The 24,763-nt window shown below is 37.2% G+C and overlaps 1 protein-coding gene across 1 annotated transcript; it reads left to right on the plus strand.

The window, feature by feature from the left end:
- Positions 1-6,294: 6,294 nt before the first annotated feature.
- On the plus strand, positions 6,295-23,011 carry apobb.1 (apolipoprotein Bb, tandem duplicate 1). Its single transcript, XM_056763871.1, is given in 29 exon segments — positions 6,295-6,431; positions 6,625-6,669; positions 6,914-7,017; positions 7,100-7,245; positions 7,601-7,748; positions 7,848-8,000; positions 8,084-8,208; positions 8,291-8,376; positions 8,460-8,913; positions 8,995-9,109; positions 9,900-10,046; positions 10,126-10,337; positions 10,414-10,609; positions 10,789-10,965; positions 11,051-11,254; positions 11,441-11,608; positions 11,711-11,916; positions 12,021-12,200; positions 12,283-12,392; positions 12,486-12,693; positions 12,803-12,975; positions 13,074-13,213; positions 13,293-13,402; positions 14,390-14,760; positions 15,553-16,344; positions 16,347-21,221; positions 21,334-21,439; positions 21,555-21,741; positions 21,834-23,011. Coding segments are annotated over 29 exon segments (10,878 nt in total). The 5' UTR covers positions 6,295-6,376; the 3' UTR covers positions 22,719-23,011.
- The last annotated feature ends 1,752 nt before the right edge of the window (positions 23,012-24,763 follow it).

Raw genomic sequence — 24,763 nt, forward strand, 5'->3', positions numbered from 1 at the left:
GTTTAAAGTAAAATACTGTGATTTGGTGAGAAATTTAACCTGACGGTCTATTTAACTTGACATAATCCTGCAAATAAACGTTGATTTTAAAACCAGGTCCTTGCGATTTCAAAATGATCTTTCTTTTTCGCAGTCATAGAACAGCTGCAGGAAAGAACTAAATAAAGTAAAAAAAAGTCATGTTTGCACCTTGCTGATGGTATGTGTTTGATGTTTGTTACACAATAAAGACATGTATGGAAAATCATCGAGTCAGTGAACTTGAAATGGAAACCATGATGGAAATATTCTTAACATTTCCACATGGGGGCAGCAGACTTGAGTTTTGATTCCACCAGAAGCCTACAGCATATATGGATTGTGATATTGCTATATGTTTTCTGTAAATTCCTGTATATAGTGGCCGTATATTTTTCATATGCTGATACTTTAAAACACATTTCTTGAAATCTATTTGTATAACACATATAAGGACACAATCATAATGAGTCATTTGACATGGCTAAAACGAATATTATCGATTGTTTTAGATGTAATGCAATGTGTAAACACTGTTTAAGTTTCAAAAACGTTGTATTTTCCACATACCGTGCATGTTTGTATCTCCTCTTTGCCCCTCCTCTCTGAAACGCATGGATTTTTTACAAAGCTCTTGTTCTAAAAAGCGATGTGTGCTATGATTGGCCAGTTAACCAGTGAATAGTGATTGGTGGAATACTGCAAGCGTGTGACGGATATATAACGCTTCTTACCATATTTGGAACATCAGGTTCCAAAGCATTTGCACTGACAGGTACGCACACCTTACCTACGTAAACATTTGGGCGGTCTTAGTCAACTCATACCACAAAGATGGATGGAGGTGTGGATACACTAGGTGTTCCAGGCAGGTCTGGGTGAGCGTTCGCTTTTAGATAGAATGCATGTTTTGTTCCGACACTTTAATTTTTGTAATTTTACGTGTCTAAAACATGCATGGACAACTTATAAAACACCAAAGACACAGAAAAACACGTGTTCGCACCATATGACCCCTTTAACAAAAAACAAAAACATTACTTATCTTGGTTCGCTTTTTAGAAATGGCCTTTGCTCTTGAATGACGAGGTGCATAAATCAGCTATCAAGCTATCAAAACGTATTTAAAATAATAATATAATATTTGTATTGATGTATTTTCATTTATGAATGGACCCCAGACCTGTTAAACACATCCCGCTTTTACAAATGATTCTTGTTACCTACCAAGTGAATATTGGATATTTTTTATTCAACTGCCACAATAAGTACAAAAGCTTAAAATATTTAAATTTCTTTCAAAGTAGTTGATGTACTTAAAATTAGTTTTACAACAGTTTAATTTTGTTTTTATATCACTCAGTTCTACATTATAAATTGTATTCTAGCCTTTTTTATATTTTATACACGACCTGATTTATTTTAATTTAACTTTAAAACAAACAGTACATAACGGTTATTGGGAAAGACTTGATTGATTTTTGTCTGTTTATTTGGCATAAAATCAACCAACCGTTATGATTCCAATAACGTCCACCAATAAGATTAAAGAAATTGTCACATAACTAAAAAAATTCTTTGCATTATTTAAACATAATGTTACTCTGACCACTGAACATTATCTAGATGCAGAAATGTTGTACTGGTGGGATTAATACATTTTGTCTGAATATTGAGCAATACTGCAAATGATTGCTTAATTGATATTGGGTCTTTACAGATATGTGAGTCAGTTTATAGAAAAATTTGCTGACATCATGGTATTTATTTAGTGTTTGTGTCAAGAGCATGTCTGAGGCATGCTAGTACTCTGGGTGAAGTACATGTTGAATCTATTGCAGAGCATGGCCACAATATACAAATGTGTTGAGCAATGACAAATCTTAAAATTTAACAATACCCATTATTTTCACCCTTATTAAAGTTACTGTACTTTACTCTATGGACTTTACCTTTGAACCAAACTGAATGAAGAAAATGTTAAATTAAGGCTAAATGTTTTCCCCTATTCAGCATTTTATACAGTTCAAGAAATGAAATACAAACCAAGTCTGCAAAATCAGTCAACATACTTAAATCGATCTTCACTGGCCTTAAACATCATTCTTTGAAAACACATAATGATAAAACTATGACAAGATATTACAGACAGAACACAACTGGAGGACTTCAAACCCACAAATATCTTTTTCAGTTAGATCCATGGTATTGTCAAATCTAAGCAGATCTCTTGTATAGGTATAATCTATAGCTGAACTGGGATGAAAGATAAGCTCATCAATGTATGAACGAAGGTTGGATCCTGACCAAAGTCCACATTGCAGCATGTACATGAACAAATGTGTCTAAAAAAGTACAGTGGAGTCACATGTGTGAATTAGTGTGAAGGTAATATGAATAAAAAATATTGCATAATTGGACAAGACTTGACAAAACACAGTTTTTTACCCCGAACAATAAAGGGTGGTCTCCCGTACAGGGATTGCATTTACATTTAGTCATTTAGCAGACGCTTTTATCCAAAACGTTTTACAGGTGGGGAAGGCTATGGAAGCAATTGGGAAAGCATAAGTACAACAAATGCATAAGTGCAATCAAAAAAGAAGACTGGTCTCATATAACCTAACACAGTATACAGCTTACGTTTGCAGAGCGTAGGGATCTGGCGGGTACATATGTCTGCATTAGCGAGTGAAGATAAGGTGGTGCCGAACCAGTGGTGGTCTTGTAGGCCAGGAGCAGAGTCTTGAATTTGATGCGAGCGACTATAGGGAGCCAATGAGCTTTTATGAATAGAGGAGTGACGTGTGCTCTCTTCGGTTCATTAAAGTCTTGCCGCAGCATTCTGGATCATCTGTAGAGGTTTGGTTGTGCAAGCTGGAAGTCCACCCAGTAGCTCATTGCAGTAGTCCAGTCTGACAGGAACAGAGCCTGTACTAGGACTTGCGTAGCATTGGTCTAAAACAGGACTAGGCCATAGTTAAATTAGGATATTCAAGTCGTTTTTAAAAAAATTACAAGAAACGTGCGCATCTTGAGAAAAAAACTAATATATTTTAAAGGAGCAATTCTTTTGCTGTTTATGTAGCTTTTATTATGTTTTTTGGGTGTTTAGCAATGGATGTTCATGTTTAGTTTAAAAAAATGCTTTAAATTTCACATTAAAAATCTATTGTTCACAGCTGTCTAACAAAATGACTGGATTTCTTCCGGTCTATATAAAATGCCTCCTTCCAAAACACTCTAATTGGTAAAGCTGACCAGGTCTGTCGTGATTGGTTCCCCACTTAGAGTGTGTGTCTGAAGATGTCCCACCCACACCATATCAGCCGATGTTAAAATCATGGAAGCTGTTATTTGACCGTTGGTTATCGTAGAATGTGTGTTGTGGAATTCTTATTACCTGCTATAATATGTTCATGCTCGGAAACCCTGCAGTGATCAGTCTGTGACGATAAAAACGTCTTTACAGTTACAGGACATGTAATGTGTATTTACAACTCAAAAGTATCTGCAGCTCACTTAACTTTTGTTTCTTGTTATTTTGGAATTGGTAAAAAATAATTAAACATACCTAATGCATGATTTGCATGTAACAAAAGGACAGTATATGGGTTAGATTACAAGTAATAGAAATCTTTAAATGTTTTTAATATTTTTAAAGTTTACTATTAATATTTCCCTCACCCATTCTTAGTAAATAATGTAATTAATGTAAGCTCAGACTTAGTTATGTAATCATATGATTGATTAGTTATCTTAGTTGCACATGTACTTTTGATATTTTTAGTACAGTATACAGTATCTGCCATGTACAGTACATTGAGGTCAAATTTACACATTTTTACAGCAGCTTAATGGTGTCTGGCACAAGGACTGATAAATGTGTGTATATGTGATATGCGGCATGCAGCATGTACAGTGTGACATAAACCTCACATCAGCACAAAATCAAGGTTTCAATGTTCACTGGTTATTGAGAACACGATCAATTGAATTAAAACATTAATGATTAATGACTACTTTAAAGATCTTTGACCATATCAACTGTGCAAAAAAATTTACTAAATGATCCTTTTTCATTTTAGTTCTTTTTTCTGTAAACTAAAAACATATATAAATGCATGCATGTTTCTTTTATCTCATCCTAAAAAGTTCTCAATCATCGTCTGCTGTGAAAAATTATGCATGCATATGTTCTCCCTTACCATTAACATTTACTTTTTGGTTTGACATTGTTTTTTTGTGCCGTATATTGGACAAATATAAAGGTAAGCACATTTTTCAATAACCTACCTCCAGTTGGCAACACTGCACTGGTGTTTCTGTGGCTTGACCGGTTGTGGGGTGCCTGAAACTCAAAACAACTTTATTTTATGAAAAAACCATAATGAAAAAGTAAATAAAATAAATGAACATCTTTGCCCTTTTCGCAATGCACAGCTGTTCAATCAATGAACAAACCTGTCCTAACACTATATGGTCAACAGTTTGTACAGCCAAACTTTGAGCTCTAACTAAAGACAGGTCCTTCCCAAAAACTTGATGAACCGTGAAAACCACAGCCTTGTAATCATGTTGTATGAAATTGAATCGTGAGTGTCCTAAATGTTTTGTTGGATCAAAGCTGAATTTATGTTGATAAGATATTAGGGATTCTGCAGAGTAGACACGTTCATGCACACAGGAGTGAAGATCGTGTGTCTTGGGTTTAGGAAGAGGGCTGTAAGTGTATTTGACCCAGTCATTGGCTGAAGTCTTACAGTAGCCTATAACATGAGGAATGCAGAAATCAGTTCCTTAAGATAAACTACGTACAAACCACAGGCAAGGAAACAGACACTTACTAATGAACAGAAAGGATGCCTCTCAGTATGCTTCCTCGTCACTGTCTTCACATCATCACATCTTCAAATTACACTCAAACATGCATAAATATAATACTTATCTCTTGTTTATTTATGATACAATCTATGAGTATATGACATTTTTCATGTTTATTTCTGAGCACTTTTAAGCAGGCTTTCAACTTTATTTTAATGTATTGAGGATATAAACCCTACCTTAAGTATTCATTTAACTTTATTCTGTATATTGCCAATTTGTCAGTCATCATTAATTGCCGTCACTTTGAAGTAATGCTAAAGAGTGCGAGGATATGCCAATTCACCTGATTTCATTTTTTGTCCTTGCGTGTTTTCCTTGCATCCTGAAGGGGTGGAGCTAAGACACGAGGAAAGGAAACGAGGATGCACAAATAAGAATTGATAAGCACTCAAAGAAAAAGAAAAAGGAACAAAACGATTTTCGAACTTAGAGTCTACAAAACATAAATCCACAACAAACAGAAATAGAACAATGTCCCTCCCCCCATGCTGTAAAGATTTGGATAATATTTATGTCATTTAGAGGAACAATAAGATAATATTAACAATGTTTTTCTCATGTTATTTGGCTTAGGGACCAATTATTCGGACATCCTGCAAACAGCCCTCCATAAATTTGCTTTTAAAAAGAAGGGTGCTAAACAATGCATAAAATGATAATTTCTGGCTGTATAGTTCCATTAAGAAGCATTCTGTTTCACAAAAGGTTCTTGGTAGTGGAAAAGAGTTCTTTAGACTTTTGAAAGGTAGGAAAGAAATTATTATATGGCATTACTGTGAAGATTTTGTTGCACCATTATTGTAGCTGATAATTTAGGGATATCTGACATACTTAACAAAAACTTAGACTCTATTGGATAAATAACTTTTTGGTACATTTACCCTCTAAAGAAAATAAGTAAACAGGACAAAAGGGCAAAATGTTTAATCATTTATTCCAGTCGTGGTATCAGTCTGGTTTCATATCTGATTGGCAATATCCTTGGGGAAGATTGACAAAATAAAATGCATCCAAATAAATATGTTGTTGTAGGAGATACAATGTTATTAGATATACAGGCTGAGATTAGTCACATGTCCGTCTTGTTTTCGTTGCATCTCATTAAGTAGACATGAAGGAGGTTGTATAAATTAATTGTTGCCAAAAGTTGTAAAAAAGTGTCCTCTGTATTTCACAAAGACGGATGTAAATTGAACAATTAACAATATTCATTTCCAAAACATGTCCTATTAATAACTGGACAAGTATCCATTCTTTCAGTTAAAAGACAATTGACTCCTTATTTTAAACTAGTTGCCTTTGTCCTGCCACAGAGGCACATTATACGAACTTTGGAATGGGCTGAATGTGACTGCATCTCTCCCCCCCTCTGCTGTATAACCTGCCTTAGTATATAAAGCCATTGGCAACCGTTATACAGCAGGATACCTCTAAAAACGTGTCTTAAGGAGAGAGCTTAACTGAACCCATAATGGGGGACAATAAGCTCTGCCTTTTGCTGCTGCTATGCACTACAGTTTTGACAAGTAAGTAAACATTAATGTCTGAGGAAATTACTCAAGTGCAATTTTTCGTTCTCTTGGAATATTTCTTTTTGTGAGAGTGTATTTATTTTATGGGGATCCTGTTCTACTGTTTCATTGGATTAAATGTGTTGTGTTGTATTATAGTGTTTTTATCCGCTGGCTGGTGTTTTGATATTGTTTGTTTAATCCTCAGGTTTTACATTTGTAGATGCTCAAGATGAGGAGACACCATGCCTTTGTATGTGCTTAAATATTATTTGACATCTTTACTCGATATTCTACAAATTGTTTTTCTAGAAAATATATATTCCATATTGTATAATTTTTCATGATGATTCATGAATAAGGTTTTAAAACCAATAGTAAAATTAGTTCCTTATTTAATAATTAATTCTCTTCATTTTGTTAAAGGCACTATATTTTTAAGTTGCAGTCTTCCATCAGCTTCCTAAGTGGTTACAATGTGGTTTGTGTTCCCCTAGTGGCCAAAAGGTACAAGAGCTTTCACAAGTATGAATACAGTTATGTAACAGAGTCCCTAAATGCCCTGAATCAAGCAATCAATGGCCCCAAGGCCAGCTGCAAGGTACATATGTGACAATATCTTGATTCCTTTCGTTTGTTTGAATTTCCAAACATTGTATAACAGACTTTGCTGCTTTAAATAGGTTGAAATTGAAGTCCCGGGCACATGCAGCTACATTGTGCGAACAACTAGCTGTACATTGAGTGAGGTAACCGATGTTGATGCTGAAGGAAACCCTGTCTTTGGGCCATCTGCTGGGGCAGATACCTTCAGGGCTGCCATGGAGAAGTATGTTCTTCCAACAAAGTCTCAGGGGAATTAGTTTCCTAACAAACTGTCGTGAGACTGGATTGGTTCTTCAAGACATTTTTACTAGATAATGATGTTACTTTTTTCTTATGTAAAGTTGCATGTTAATCATATTTATCTACTATCTGAAATCACATCCAGATCACAGGGAGCATTCTATATTGAAATCAGACATAACACTACATTAACCTAATTTATTAATCAGATTCATTAGATTTAAAGAAGGATAGAGGAAACATTTTAATTAGATAAATAATCATACTGATATAATTTCTATAACATAAATCAGTAATGAATCAATAATGACCTACTGTACATAAATATTATCTCTCAGGAACCCACTTAAGTTCACCGTTGATGAAAAGAATGAGATCAAGTTGTTCCCTGAGGATGATGAGCCAATCAACATTCTGAACATCAAGAGAGGTCTGATCTCTGCCCTTGCCGTGCCTTTGCTTGAAGAAGAACAAAACAAGAGAATGGTCAGTCATTCATTATTAAATCATTGCTGTAACAAATTTGTACATTTGTGAAATAACACTGACAGATACATTACTTTTATAAACTTTTCCCCAAACCAGCCCACCATCTATGGCTTGTGTAAGACTGGCTACAGTGTGAATGCCAGAGAGGATATTGCCACTGATGTTACTCTGAACAGAGACCTGTCCAAATGTGACAATTTCAGGCCCATCAAAGACCACACCAGCCCTCTGGCCCTTATCACAGGCATGGTAAGTAATTCATTATGTATGAATAAAACAAAATAACTCTATGAGCTGGATATCTGACAAGATCTGTCTTTTTCATTACTCAGCACTACCCCCTTACTCAACTGATCAGGAGCAGCCAAACTTGCAACTACAAGTTTGATAATGCACAGAAGCACATGACCTCAGGTGTTTGCACTGAAAAACACATTATTTTGCCTTTCTCTTACAAGTGAGTCAACTGTGAAGTACATAAGTTTTACTGGTGACAATTTTTTTGTAGGCTACTAAATAAAATGTTTGAATATCAACAGAGATCAGTATGGAGTTACTAATGTTGGAAAACAGTCTTTGACTTTGGTGGGAGTGACTACACACAATGACAGAATTTTTGAACACAGTAAGCTATAATATAAACATTTATCTTAATGATATTTTATATGTAGTTGTTGTGGCCAAAAAGTAGTCCTGTTATTTTTTTAGATGTTGCCAAGATGAGGACCCTGCATCTCGATGGCAGTGCCGACACAGTTCATCCCATTGCGAATAAGGAAGACATGCTGGCTGTTCTGAGGGAACTGACTGGTCTCTCCAGTACCAAAAATGGACACAAAAGAGCCCACTTGGCTCACAAACTTGTGTCTGTAGTCCGTAAAATGAATGTTGAGGCCCTGACTGCTGGCCTACCAGAAGCCCTGGAGATTTCTCGGCCCCTGATGTACCAGGTGTTGTTTCAGTGTGGAACACCAGAATGCAGCAGTGCCATCATGCAGGTCCTCAGGACTTTTGACAGTTCCTCAGTAGAGATAGATGCTGCTGTGTATGCTTTGGGAATGGTACCCAACCCTTCCAGAGCCCTTGTCAAGGAAATGCTGGAGATGGCTAAATTCAAGGCCAGCAAGCCTATCTATTATGCTCTCAGTAATGCCGTTAGAAGGTGAGAAATGGCTAGTTTAACTATAATGATGTTCTACTTTTTTTTTTTTTTTTTAATCTCTAATTTTTTGCTTTTTATAAGGCTCTATGAAGCTGAAGGAAATGTCACCCCTGAGATCCAGGCAGTGGCAGATTATGCCCTTGAACAGATTGGTGATTGCACAGGGAACCCGGAACAAATATACTTGTCCCTAAGGGTACGTTACCTTCTATCAGAGAGAACAAAGGTGGCAGTGCCTTCATAAGTTAAACAAATATATACTAGAAACAGTTGGTTAAGCACTTACGGCATTTTTCTAATGTAAACTGTCAAACAACCTAATCGTTGTCAAAATTTCAGAGGAATCTGGCGTCTCTATTTACTTCTTAAGCCATCACTGCATATTCTAATAGAATAAGAGTAAGGATGGAGCAAAGTACAGCGAAATGTCACATGGGAGCTCTCATTGTTCTAATTGGCTCATTACCCTGTCATTATGTCAATTTGATGGACCACCTCTCATGTCTGTAAATCGTCTGAATCGGAATTAATGTAGTAATTTGTAAAGTTAAAAACACGATATGTCACTGTACAACCTAAATTTAAGTGTTGCAACGGATGTTAGTGAGCAATCAGCTCTTTCAATCGTGATTACTGTGATCGTCAAAGACACGTAGGATTCGTAAAAAAAACGGTAGGTGTGTTCGAGACCAATAAACCTATGACATAAAGTGCCGATTCGAAAGTAGACGGAAACCACTCTTGCAGTACTTTCATGTCCACTTTAAGGGCTTATGTAAACCTATTGACTACTTAAAAAGTCTAATATCCGGTCAAAAGTTCACGAACAAAATGATGTTTGCCACAATATTATTTTATATATCATTGATTAAATTAACTAATAATAATGAAAAATTTTTTTAAAAACGATTTCATACATTGTTAAAATAACAGCAGTATTAAAAGTTTGGGTCAATCTGAGAGCTTTATTTTTTGAAAACATCTAGGTCATTGGAAATATGGCTGCTGCTGTTGGAGCCGCAAGCCCTGCTTTAAAATCAGCAATCACACAGTGTGTAAACCAGCCGTCTGCAACACCCGAGGTCCAGCAAGCTGCTATTCAAGCTTTTAGACTGACGTCTATCCCTGAAGAGGTAATGTAGACATATTAAGCAATTCTATGTTTTGTGTTGATTGGATAAACTGACATTATTATTGCTGTATTTCTAACAGGGCAGAGAGGTACTCATGCAGGTTCTTTTGGATGGAGCTGCTCCAATGCAAAATCGCATGGCTGCTTATCTCATTCTTATGAAAGACCCTCAGCCCGCTGAACTGACTCAGTTGATCTCTGCTCTGCCTAACAATGGAAACGTTCAGGTCATGAGCTTTGTTAACTCACACCTGAACAACATTCTGAGCTCCACGGCACCAGACACCAGAGAGTGAGTAAAACCCCAAAAAATGTCTTGTTTTACCATAACCTAGCAAAAATTTATTGTAATTGCTTTTGCTTTCCAGACTTAGAGAAAAGATTCTTAATGCCCTCCAAGGCAATGAGATTGGAGCAGTCATGGATCCAACCAAGTACTCACGCAATTACAGGATTGGCTCTCTAGAGGGAAATCTAATTTTTGATTCTGAACACCTTTTACCTAATGAAGTCATACTGGACATGACCCTGAATGCTTTTGGATATGACGTGGACATGTTTGAGGTACAAGATTATTCCAAATGTTTAAAATCTCAGAGCTTTTACTTGTACATTTGTTTGTGGAATATAAATTTGTGTGCATTTATGGGGTCGTCGGTTTAAGCTATGTTCTGTCTTTACTCTACACTTTTGTATGTAATTTTTTTGGGGGGGGGCATTTTGCATCATTTTTGTTCTTTTAGATTGGGTTAAATGGTAAGGGACTTGAACCAACTATTGACGCCTTGATTGGCATTGATGGATTCTTCCGTGACACCATGCAAAAGACCATCAACTATGCTGCTGACAAAATGCCCAAAGGCAATGAAATTCTGGAGAGTATGTTTCCAAAACTATGGAATGATTTCAAGATGAAACAGGTATTTAAATCCAATTCTATTCCAAATTATTCATTAAGCAATCTCCATGGTATCAGTTCAATGCTGATGTACATTTTTCAAACAGGCCCCTCAGAGCATCATCAAGGAAGTAACTAATAATGTAAACAAGCTCATCCAGAAACTGAAGGCTCAGGAAAACCCAGAAGCTATGATCTACCTGAGGCTTCTGGGTACTGAACTTGGCTATCTCAAAACCAAGGATGTGGAGGAGATGGCCTATTCTGCTGCTTTGCTGACCAATAGCCTCATAAAGATGTTCCCGACTGATGTAAAAATGGTTTTAAATTACAATTAAAATAGAAATTAAATGCTACTTTTGTAAGTTTATGTTAAACAGATTCGTAGTTGGTAGGCCATAGCAAAACAGTCGAATAAAAAACCAACAACCGATGTCTTGCTCAGAAACATCATAATTATAGAATCCAAATGTTTTTAAAAAAATGTTTTTTTACAGTTCGTCAAAAGCCTGTTTTCAAGTGCCAACAACGACCTTTTCCTTCACTACATCTTCATGGATAATGAGTTCTATCTTCCTACTGGTTCTGGGGTTCCACTGAGAATTGCTTTGTCTGGTACTTTTGCTCCAGGAGTAAAGGGAGGACTTAAATTTGGACGTGACATGGTATGAGATCAGCAGACTTTTACGAAGATCATTTTGTTCATATTTACATTAGAATTTTACTAGATAAGATCAACTATTGCTGTTATTCTGTTCGTTATTCAGAGCGAGATCGCCTTCATGCCATCTGCCGGCATTGAGTTTGTAACTGAGGTTGGAGCTCTCTTACCTGAATACGTTCAGTCTGGTCTGGAGATGCACACCAACATTTACCATGAGAGTGGCATGAGAGCAAAGGTTGCCGTGTCCAACAGGCAGGTCAAGCTGACCATTCCTGGACCTAAAGATCCAACTAAGATCTTCAGTATGACGTAAGATATTTCACAGCTGTCTTAAGAGCAATCATCACAAACGTGTGTGAAAACATTGCGATGTTGATCCACATATATATTATGTAAATTGTGTAATTTTTCAGCAACTCTTTGGTGTCAGTGAGCGGAACAGAAACAAAGAGCATTCCCGTGTTAATGGATCAAGTCAAAATGGAAGAATGCACCCCTTTCATTCCTGGTGTAAATTACTGCAGTGATCTGCAGTATTCTGATGACTTCTCCAATAATGCCGCTCCCTACTTTCCCTTAACTGGTGATAGCAAGTAAGTCAAATTCTTTTACAGGACATTGAATAACTTCAGTTCTTCGCCGAAATTTAAAGATGATCCTTGACTCTTCCTTCAGATTTTCCATTGAGCTCCACCCCACTGGTGAGGTTTCCGAGTACACCGCTACCCTTAATTATGCATCTGAAGATAAGGTTGACAAAGTGACTTTTGCTGTGAAGGCCGAAGGTACACAAAATAATATCTTGTGAACTCTAGAATATGAGATATATAATTTCTGTTACTCTACAAATTACAAGTCTTTCTTTTTCCACATAACAGGAACATCCTTTGAGGGCACGGCCAAAATAATGTTCGACAGACAAAAATACAGCGTGTCTGCAGATTTCCAAGTTCCTGACTACGACCTGGAAGCTGGACTCAGGATTGGTGCTGTTGACCCCAGCACTAAGGGAAAAGCCACACATTCTATCCAGATTGACTTTATAAACAAGAACATACCCCAAGCATCTCTTATTGGCCTTGCTAAGTATGCACATGTTTGTATAAATATGTTTAAACAGTAGAGGCATAATTATTAATAATATGTTGAAAATAAGCTATGATGTTCATTCGTAAATGTTCTTTTCATACTTAAGGATTCAGGTGATGAAGGATTCAATGCTAGCGATTCAGCTGCTCGTCCCTAATCTTCAGACTGATGCTAAAGTAACTGCAAATTTAAATTGTGTCGATGGCCTTACATTAGAGCTGGAGAGTGACCTAAAGATTCCAGAGACATCCTCTGTGCAGACAGTCACTCTAAAATATGGTACAGATATTAGATGTTTATATGTTATATACTGTATGTCCATGGTGGTGTTTGAGCACATTGTGAAAATTCTAATAATTTTAATACAAAATTTTCAGATGCTAAGAAGATTGAAGCTGAGGTGAAATCTGACATGAGCTATGAGATTGATACCGTCAAAGCTATGGTCAGAGATTTTCTTGACCAGAAAGTCGGTCAAGAAATAACCATCAGTGATATCTTGATCAAATCAGTTGAGGTGAGTTCAAAATAAATTCTTGAAAAAATGGAAAAGAAAATGTTTTTGACAATATCAGTTGGTCTATAATTCCATATAGGGCACTAATGGCTTCCTAGAACAATATGCTGCCGGCATCCCATTTGTCGAGAACTTCAGGGTTCCTGCCGTCTCTGAATTCACTCTACCGGAAAAGCTTTTCCTGAATGCGTGAGTGAATTAAATATTGTATTTATTTTATATTTAATTTTGATTTAATTTTATAAATATGTTATACATTTTATTTCACAATTTATAAATCAACAAATTTTCATCAAGGTACACAACAATAACAATTTACAAATGCAAAAACTAGAGCATGATGCACGATACAAACTGATTCTTTGTAATATGGGCCGTACGCAGGATTTTGGAAAAACCGAGGTCCAAAAACTGAATTTGTCCCGAACAAAAATGTACTTTCTTGATCTACATAAGCATGTGCATTTTGAAACGTTGGCAGTGCAAATTACATACCAATTGCTAAAACCGTTTCTGTCTTTTCATGTGTATCAGTTATGAAAGTAAACACTTACTTTGGTAAATTATACAAATACTACCAGATTGAAAAACAACCTTCATAAAGGAGCATAATGCATTTGGGTTTGAAATTACATAAAGGTAAGAGGTTTCCATTTTTGAGTGAACAGTGCCTTTAACCTTTTTGTGTAGCTAAAGAAGTTGCAGACACTATTTTTATTCAAAATAGGTGAACTTAAAATGATATAGAAACAGAATTAAAGAACGAGAAGTTGTTTAAAAGGGATGCATTTGAATTATTTGCAAATCATATTCTTGTTTTAATAGGCTAACCTCAACCTATAAACACACCTGAGTCAAGTTTAGCATGAACTAGTGAAGGTTTTTGTCGCGTCAAAACTCACGCCTTCTTTCATTTGATTGGACAGTACTCCTCGCCTTTCTTCATTTGATTTGCCAACTCAATCCGATTGACAGTTAAGAGCGCTGTTAAACAGTTGAGGTAGTTCAGATCTGAGGTCAGTTATCTAGGTGTTTTCTACTAAATTGGCAGTACTAAAAACTTTTCACGACAAAACTACAGAGGTCTGGACCTCGGAGACATCAATGGTGGGTACGGCCATGTTTGTAATAGCTAATATAGGTACAATAACAGGGAATCTGATTTTCTTTAAACAGTGAGGGGGCTGCCAAATACAAGTTCAGCCAGCAATATTACACCGTCAACATCCCTGTTCCTTTTGGTGGTAAATCTTCTGGAGATTTTAACATCCCTGCTGCCCTAACCACACCAGACTTTGAAGTACCTCAGCTTGGCCTGCAAGTTGCTTCCGCTAACATTCCGCTTCCAGAGGTCTTTGTTCCAGAGAAGCTGACGTTGACGCTGCCTGTTCTTGGAATGGCAGAGTTCTCCAGCAAACTGAACAGCAACCTCTACAACATGGAGGCTACTGTTTCTGCCGGCAAGGAACCCGAGAACCCAACTTATTCTACTAAATTTGAAGTAACTGGAAGCAGCCCTGTGGATATCCTGTCTCTAAAAGTTGAAGGTTAGGCTTTGCACATACAAAAAACATGGGTAGTTGACAAATATACTACACATGTGTCTACATGTGTGACATAGCAAAAATTTAGAAAACAAACTGTTAATAATATGTTATTTTATATTATTAATATTTCTAATATAAAATATCATAAGAGAGATATATCTTGATTGTTAGTTAGTTTTTCTAAAATTTTCACACCATAAGACACATTTATTTGTCAACTACCCACATAAAATGTGTACTAAACATAAAATTCAAACAAAATATGCATACATTTATTTTTAAGTAACTATTTATATTTTTAAATAATTATATCCCTAGAACCATTGTTTGCCATATTTGTGATGTATCCTTCCTTTCTCAACTTTCAAATCACTATAAGGATTTTTTACATGCTTTTAAAATGAAATGTGTATTTTCATTCACCAAGTTCAACACAGTAACTACACTTAATGTTAAACTTCTACTTATTCAACACATGTAGGTAACATCAATTGCTTTCTAAAGTGCTTCCCTACAGATTAATTTGGTTTAGCACACCTAACAAACCCCACAATTGATCAGTTTGTACAACAGCTCCACTCTAGATTTTGCAAGGATTATACAAGACGGTGTTTTATTAATATACTTTCAAATTAATTCAAATATAAAATTGATATTTACTGTAAAAATGCAGAAATTATTTGTTCATGCTACCTCTGTGAATAAAAGTAATTTTTTTTGGTCAAAATCATAAGGGTCTTTCTGACACTGAATGGAAGAATAATCTGTCTGTGTTATTTTTGCTGTGTTTAGGATCTGCTTCACTGATTGACACACCTAGTGACACTTTCAAAGTTGAGGTGAAAACTGCTGTCAATCACAAGCTTCTTGATGTCAGTGTTACATTCCTTGGCGATGTAAAACCGGCTGCAAAAATCGCAGTGAATTCAACCAGCAAGATTGCGGCAACCAGCCCCCTGGGTCTGAAGATTTCTCTGGAACAAACAAGCCAGGCTGGACTCAATATTGAGGAGATCTCTGGAGATGGAAACCTGGTGGGATCTATCGAGATTGGTCCTCTGAATGTCGATACAACCCTTAAGCAGTCACTTCTTCTCCATCCATTTAAGCCAGCAGGAAAAATTGATTCCTCCCTAGAGGTAAACTCAAACTTGTTCAGTGCACGGAATATCTTTGAGGTTGTCCTTGATAATGGAGCGTTTGCTGTGGTATCAAAAACAACTGCATTTGAAGACAGTCTGACACACAGAGTTGAAGTCACCTATAAGGAGTCTCTTGTAGCTTTTAAGTCAAATTTTAAGGCTTTCGACCTGAACATTCGAAACATTGCTGAGGCTAGCGCTAGATCTGACAGAGTTAATTTTAAGATTGAGGCTGCTGCTGACAGGTATGAAGATCTTTTTGAATCCCGCTTTACAGCAGATATGAATGTCAACGGATTGGATGTAAAACATAATGCCTCTGTAAAGCTGGCTGATTATAAAGCTTCCCACCATTGTAGCCTGTCTCTGAACAAGGATGGCTTTGGGATGCAAGGCAAAACCTCGCTACATAGCCCTATGACATTTGAGAGCAACTTCAACGGGCCCTTGATACATCAAAGCTTTCCCTGTCTGCTGTGACAAAAGGTGAATTTGGTGGCATGACAAACTCACTGTCTGCATCTCTGTCCTCTATTGCTTTCACCTCCAAAGCGGAAGCCAATGTTGCACATGGAACATCATATGCTCATGACATCTCCCTTCAGCTGGAGAATAATAAGGCTTTAATGAACATCAACAATAATCTGACAGTTTTGCATGTCAGCCTGATTAATGAGGCCCAGCTGAAGGCACATTTATACAAAGCTGACCTGACTGGCAGTTTTAAGCTTGCCTATGGTGAGGAGGAATTGAAGCACACATATGAGATTGGGTACGCAGATCTGGTTACCACGGCAAAGTGCAGTGTTACTGGTAAACTGATGGGATCTCACCTTAACCAAAACACAGAAATAGAGATATCTGGACTTGCACTCACTGTCAGAAATGCTGCCCGTTTCAACTCTCAGCCAATACGCTTTGACAATACCATTTACGTCACTGCTCTTCCATTCAGCCTCCATGTTGATGCCATCACCAATGCTGACAGTGACGTGAGTTTGTATGGAAAACACAGCACCCAAGTTTACTCAAAGTTTCTCCTAAAGGCAGAGCCACTTGCATTTGCACACTCTCATGAATGTAGACTCTCAACGACTCAGAATCTAGACAATGGTGTATCATTTGAAACCAACCTTGATAATAAGATTGACACTCTGCTGACACCCTCAGAGCAGAAGGCCACAATGAGAGTGGAATCTAAGGTAGATAGCCATGTCCTCACCCAAGATCTCAGGTTTTATAACACCCCTGAAAGGCTTGGACTAGAAATGTCTGTATCCATGATCACCTACCTCTTCAATGCAGTTAACTCCGAAGAGCAAAACCACTTTATCTCAGGCTTCTTAAAATATGATAAAAACACGAATAGCCATGTTATCAACCTGCCATTAATGGAGTACATCCCTAGAGTCCTGGAAAGAATTAAATTGACAGTTATTACAGTTGCTGAGTCCCTGCAGTATCACATCAACTCTGTAGATATTCAGAAGCTTCCAGATCACTTCAGAGATTTTATGAGTGATATAAATCTAAAGGAAAGACTGAACCGAATGAGACAGGACTTGATTAGTCTTAATCTGAAATATGGAATCACTCAGGCGGAACTGGATGCTTCTCTGGACAATCTAAGGACTGTTGTAATGAAGCTATTCACTAACCTGGGCACTTATGCAAATGAGATTGCAAAAATATCTGACACAGCAGTACTTACAGAGACCTTCAACGCATTCAATGAGAAATATGATGTGAAATCCATGGTTCTCAAAGTCGTTAAGGCCATTAAAGATGTAACTGAAAAGATTGACATGGGGAAACTGAAGGACACCAGCTTTGCCTTCTTGCATGATCTTGATGAACAGTACGAAATCAAATCTTACCTGGAGGAGACTTTGATTGAACTGAAGGAGATGGTGGAGGATTTTGAACTAGCAAGGTTTATTGAGGAGTTGAAGGAATTAGCTATTGAGGTTTCGAAGGACTTACCAGAATTAAGAGACTTTTTAGTAGAGGAAATCAACGAAATTATTGACGAAGTAAAAGAATTCTTCACTGAAATTGACATGATGATAGGGTTGAATATCTTTGTGAGAGAAATTCTGGAAGAATTGGAGGACTACAAGTTGATTAGTGTGGATGACCTTACCAAAGAGTTTGAACAGGCAGTCCAGGTTTTTAACAGCATTGTGGAAACAGTTCAGAACCTTGTGATAAAAATGTTAAATGACCAAATCAGATATATGAGGGGAACAGAGATTAACCAAATGATTGAGCACTTAAATGTTTGCATTGATAATTTCATAAAAAATGTCAAATTATTTGACTACAACACATTTGTGGATCAGGCCAACAGGAAACTCAAGAACGTTGCATCTGATCTAAATTTCTTGATGATTGTGAGACTTGAGATCCCGGAAAAACTTGAAAATGCCAGAGAATTCGCCAACTATGCTCTTTCCTCAATAAAAGCCTTAATGGATTTTCTTGAGACAGAAGAGGTTGCTGATATGATTGATTTAATATTAATTCCAATTCAAACGCATTTGAGAGACTCTGCTGTCTTCAATGGTATTAGGGCATTTTTAGAAATGCTAAAAGACAAACTTGTTACCATAGACATGGAAGACATTTATATCCCAGAGTTTTACATTCCAGGATTCTACAATATAGAGGCAACCACAATTCACTTTGATGATATTGAGGATTACATAAGAGAGATTCTTAACTTTTTTATCAGTTTGACTGAAGTGCGCATGTTTGATCCTGAAGATTACTTTGGCAAACTGACACTTAACTTCCTGCCAGAGTTTCCTGTCATAACACTGCCGGTGGTCGAACTTGAAGTGATCTCCTTCCCCGCCATCTCTAAATTCATTGACAAGCACCAATTCTCAGGTCTTAAGATCCCAGAATTTAAACTCCCAACATTCCCCAACGAGCTTACCATGCCATGCCTCGGAAAGCTGTACGGTGAAGTTAAAGTCAACATTCCTTTTTTTACCATGAGAACTACTGCAGAATTCTACAATTCAACTGAAAGTCCAGAAACTCCTCATTTCACAGCATCCGTTAACTCACATGGAATATCTGAATATGAGATGCTCAAGTATAGCCTGGATTCCACAGCTCGTGTTGCCGTCCCTAAAATGAGACGTTTGATCGTTTCTGAAACCCTGAGAATCACTCACAGTGCCCTAGGTGTTGATCATCAAGCTTCAGTGACACTCTATGGCTTATCAGCCCAGACTTTAGCCAGAACTACGGTGAAGGTAAACACTGCACCATATAGTGCTAACATTCTCAATACTGTACACTTCGCCCTGGAGGATGGAATGTCTGCAAATCTTAAAACAGTCTATGATGACAAGGTAAACATTCCTCTGTGGTCTACCGCCATTCAACATTCTCACACTCATGAGCTAACAGTCCGCCAAGATGGCCTAAATTTTGTCCTGAACTTTAAAGACAATGGAAAATTGAATACGCTTAACCCGTCTGATGACTTGACCTACAAGGAAGAGCTGAGTCTTAATATTAACCCAATGAAGTTCACACTAACTTACTTTGGAGATGTTGACAGTGTTTATTTCAAATTTAAGGAGACAGCAAATGCTGAAGCTGTTGCCTTGAGCCACATTGACTTTAAGAGCCATATTGCTTATAGTTCTGATTCAGGGTACTCTTTCTTGATGGATGCTGCAGGGAAGGCTCATCTCAGAGAAATGAAAGTAGAGCTGACCTTTACCCATGACACAAAACTTGCCGGATTAATCACTGCTAACTTATACAACTACTTGAACTTTTCAATGCATCCCACTGATGTGGTACTTGATTTCCAGAACAGGGCCAAGGTGAGCATCTCCGAGTTGTATCTGTCAGCCAAGATGGATTTAATGAATAATCACACTATGACGCTAAATAGCAACATGCAACGGATGAGCACTGTGGCACTTGCACGCTTCAACCAGGTGAAATATAGTCACAACTTTACATTTGAAAACAACAAGGATGAGACTGGCATTTATGCCGCAATGAATGCAGATGCCGATCTACAATTCCTAACAATCCCATTTAGCATTCCATCTATCCCAGTTAATACACCATTCGTAGATTTGAGAACTCTAGAAATCAAAGATATCAACTTGTATGAGCATACAGGCCTTAAAAACTTGTTGACCACTACTGATCAGAGCATTGATGTAGATGCAAAGATTGTCTATCAAAGGAGCAAAATTCAACCCATAATTGAACTTGGCCCTATCTATGTACCTTCTCTGGGAAATCTGATCTCTGAGCTGTCTTTCAAGTCCTCAGTATTCAACCTGAATACTAACGCTGGTCTCTATGGGGAGGATAGCTTTGTGATTCGCTTTGGTGGTACATCTACCTCTGTGGTTGAATGTCTGAAGGCCAAGCTTGAAGGAACCAGCAGCCTAAGCACCAAAAGTGGATTAAAATTAGCAACTACTGTGGTCCTGGAAAATTTCCACATTAATGGAACACATAACAGCATTGCCACTATGAATACAAATAACCTGGAAGCAGCACTGTCTGCAGGCACATCTGGAGACATTAACCTCCTTGTTCTTAAAGCTAAAGTCAACCACCAACTCGATGCTGACAACAAGCCACTTTCAAAGGCAGTTTCAACTCTGAAGACAGAGTATACTTTTAACATTCCTATTATTGAGCTTGTTGGAAATGGAGACGCTGAAAACACACTGAAATTTGAAGGGGCTTCTAATTTCGTCTCTGCTGAGACGGCCACGAAGGGTAAAATAACTGGAACATTCCTGAATGGTGGCACCTTGAACGGAGTTCTGAATAACGACGAGTCCATCTACCAGAATGGTGATAGTTTCCGATCCACTCTAAAGACAACTGGCAATGCCAACTTCAATTATGGAGATCTCAAACTCGAATTTGATGTGGATGAAAGCTTGGCCTTGGAGGGAGCTGTTAATCGTTTATATGCTCTGCTGAAACTTTCTTCCAACAATGAAGTAAATATTGGACAGCTCAACACAAAAGGAAAGCATACTGCTCAGGCTATAGGTGATCTGGATCTTCTTAAGTCACTGAAGGCTGATGTGAAAGTTGACTTGTCTCAGCCAAGCACCTTCGGTAACATTGGCATCTCTGAGGCTTTGGTAGTGGAGTTCACTGTACCCAAGCAGAAAATCGAGTACATCTCAAAGTTCATCTCTCCAGTATATAGCATGGATGTTGTTGCTAACCTAAATGGAAATGCCCCAGTCTTCAAAGGTATTTTCAAGTCTACGACTACTTCACCAGCTGGGTTCCTGAAGTATGATCTTGACAGTGAGTATCTACAAAACTGTTCAATAATTTGTTTGACTACAGTAAATGAAATTAACAACATTATTGCCTTTTTATTTGGAAGTGTTTAACTTTATGCTTTTTTACAAAACAGGCTCCATGATTACTAAAATGGACAATGATGCCCTGACTGTTGAAGCTAATGCTGTACTTACACATGCAGACTTTACAATGGACATCAGCAATGTTATTAGCATGAGGTAAAAAGGTGTTTTATAATCCAAAATAGTCTTGGATACATCAATAATTCTGAGTGTTAACCTGCTTTAATTGAAAATCTAACAACTAAGGCTACTTATAAAATTCTTATTTTAGTGATCCCAGGCACACCCTGAATGTGGATATCACTAGTCCAACTTTCACTGACGTAACTGTTCGCTATGCCGTTCGAAGAGATGAAGCAAGTGCCTCAGTTTCCACACCATCAGCTGGTTTCCTTGGTTATCAGCTTCAGGCAATACATCCATCACAGATGTATGGAAGGATCTATAGCCGTTATGCTGTAAGGGATATTTGCCTTTTTACAAAATAACAGTTATTCCCTCACCCTAGTATGTGGAATTTTGCTTATGTAATGCTTGTATTTTTTTGCAGTCTGGCCCACAAAATGACATTGCAATTCTCGAAATCAGAGCAGCACCAATGGGAGATCAAAAAATGCTTCTGTCCGCCACCTACAACTCAGATGCTCCACAAGACATGTTCGTAGGTCTCAAGGAGAGACTGCCATCCATGTTATCTAGTGTTACACAATTTGCTGAAAAGTACAGCATCCTTGAGTCCTTTACACTTATAAAAAGCAGCATTCTTCATTTCTTAAATGAGGCATACAATGCTGCTTCCCGCAATGTCCGACAGCTTAGTCAGCAAACTGATCTTTATAAAAATGTAGTTGTCCATTATCAAAATACCATCCAGACCTTGCTTGATGATGTCATCAAGTTTCTGACAGAGACACAATTTGTACTCCCTGGAATGGATGAGGCAACCCTGCCTGAAATCTGCAGAAAAATCTGTTCTGATATTTTAAAAGTGCACGAGAAGTTCATGATCGTTTTTAATGAGTACTTAGATCATTACTTTTTTCCCATCTTTGAGACCATCAGCACAGTCCAACTATATTTACCTTCTGGAGAGGTAATGACTGTGAAAGAGATCCAAGATTCAGTAAGAGAAACCTTGAGAGGTTTCAGTGATGAGATTACAAGAATTATACAAGAACCGAACATAGAGGATACGGCTAATTCCCTCTACATTTCATTTGTTGGTCAGTTGCAGAGACTGGAGCAAAACTTTGAGAAATCAGTGGCCTATAAGCAGTTCCTTGCTGTGCTTGAACGATACGCTGAAGCCTTCTTCAAAACTTTTCATAAGCTCCTCACAGATGTGATCAGTTCCCTTTCAAACCAGGCTGAGACAAAGGTTAAAGTTAGTGATGGAAAGGTGGAAATTGAGTTTCCTTTCCCATTTGTCCAGTGAAATGAAACAAACAGTAAATGAAATAAACACAACCATTGAAAAGAACAATCTTAAAAGACCGTTTAGGCAAAAGGACATATAACTAAAGTGTAGTAGGCTACCAAGATGTACATAAAGTAATACCGACACTTTACACACCTCATTATGCATGCTATTTTGTTTGTATAAATGACGATTCAAATACTAACCCATTATCAAAACCAAAAATCTTAAGCATGTTTCATATAATAGCCTACTCTGTTTTTGACATAAATGGCATAAAGGAGGTTTAATAAAGAATTTGTATTATGCAATACCATGAATCTAGTATTTATATAACTATCACAATTTATTTATTATAGATGATTATGCTCATTTTAAGTTTACATTTCTTTCTCAACACAACATAACATTTATCACCATTATTATTAATCAAAGGGTGGACTATCTTGGTATATTAAATATTAGCTTGTTTTGGTAAAATATCCCGGGTAGGACATAACATTCTTAATATTCAACTCCTATCTGACAGTTACTATGGTACGGAGCCCGTCTGGTAACCCACAAAAAAAAACACCCACAAATACGTGGCCACAGTTTTTTAATTTACTTCCCTCAGTTTAAAAGACCATACTTTTAAATGTATTTTAATGTATATGTAACTTTAGAGACGGTCCTTAAATTCACAAATTTCGAACAACCAAACAACTTTATGCCAGTTGGCGTTTCTGATGCACATCGGAACAATCTATCTGCTGCAAATATAACACCTTTTTATAACATATGCCTACTATTTTATCATTTTTAGTAACAACCTATTTCGTCTACAGTTCTGATGAGTTTTAATGAATTTGTTTGTAAAACTGAACTAGTTGGATGCAACATCATAAAATACGTAAGGAGCAGGTTCTTCGGATGTTTCTATAAAAAGTGCCATTTAATTGCTTTACAGAAATTTATACTTAACGTTAGATCTGATATTACATTACAATATCACAGGGAATAATAAAAATGACCCTCTATGGGGTTTTTTGCCATTGTGCAGCTCTAAAGACAAACAAATGTGTATTTCTTCTATATTAAAAATCCTGGCATTTAAAAGGTTTGGCACGGATAACCGTGCGTCACGATATTTCAAAGTCCATTTGTTTATTTGTAATGTAAGTTCACAAGGAGTTGAATAATAAAACCTAATAAATGTTATAATAAATACAGGAAACGTCGAAAGACGTCTGCTTAGCGTACTTGTGCATCAATATTCCAATGTGGAGCTCATGCGTATTGACTTCTGTGCGTTGTTTTTGCATGTTCATGTTTTTATTGTTTTAACTAATTGACGACAGATATGTGCATTGTCTGTACAATTAACTAATAATTCACCTTGGAACAAAGAGACAAGACTGGCTGAGAGTAGAGTACTGTTCTGCACTCTTTGATGCAACAAGTACATCATTTGTTGTTGGATGTGTTCCTGGTTCCTGTTGATCTAAATAATTCAGCCTAAATCCTCTGAGGAGTAATATTATGGAAGTGTAGTGTATGCAAGATTGAAAAGATGCGTCTTTAGTCTAGATTTAAACTGACAGGACGCCTTAGAGCGTAATGCATGTGGAGGACTGTAATACAATAGAAGTTCACTCGAATACTGCGGCGCTAGACCGTGTAGGGCTTTATAGGTAATAAGCAAGATCTTAAAGTAAATGTGATGCTTTATAGGTAACCAGTGCAAAGTTGTATCTCAATTATATCTCCTAGAGGTAGCATGTATAATGAGAAGAGCAGAGGACCTTAGACTGAGCCCTGTGGTACACCATACCGGACTTGCAATTTGTGGGACACCTCATTGTGTATTGCTACAAATTGAAAACAGTCGGATAAATAAGACTTAAACCATTTCGGTGATTTTCTGTTAATGCCGACGTAATTTTCGAGTCTATGTAAGAGTATGCTGTGGTCAATGGTGTCAAATGCAGCACTAAGGTCTAGCAGCACCCACGAGTGAATTCTTTTGCTACAAGTCATTCCCAATAAATGCTATTGAGCTTTAAATAATGGTATTTTTGTGT

The sequence above is a fragment of the Triplophysa dalaica genome, chromosome 13 (genome assembly GCF_015846415.1).
Source record: "Triplophysa dalaica isolate WHDGS20190420 chromosome 13, ASM1584641v1, whole genome shotgun sequence".
NCBI lineage: Eukaryota > Metazoa > Chordata > Actinopteri > Cypriniformes > Nemacheilidae > Triplophysa > Triplophysa dalaica.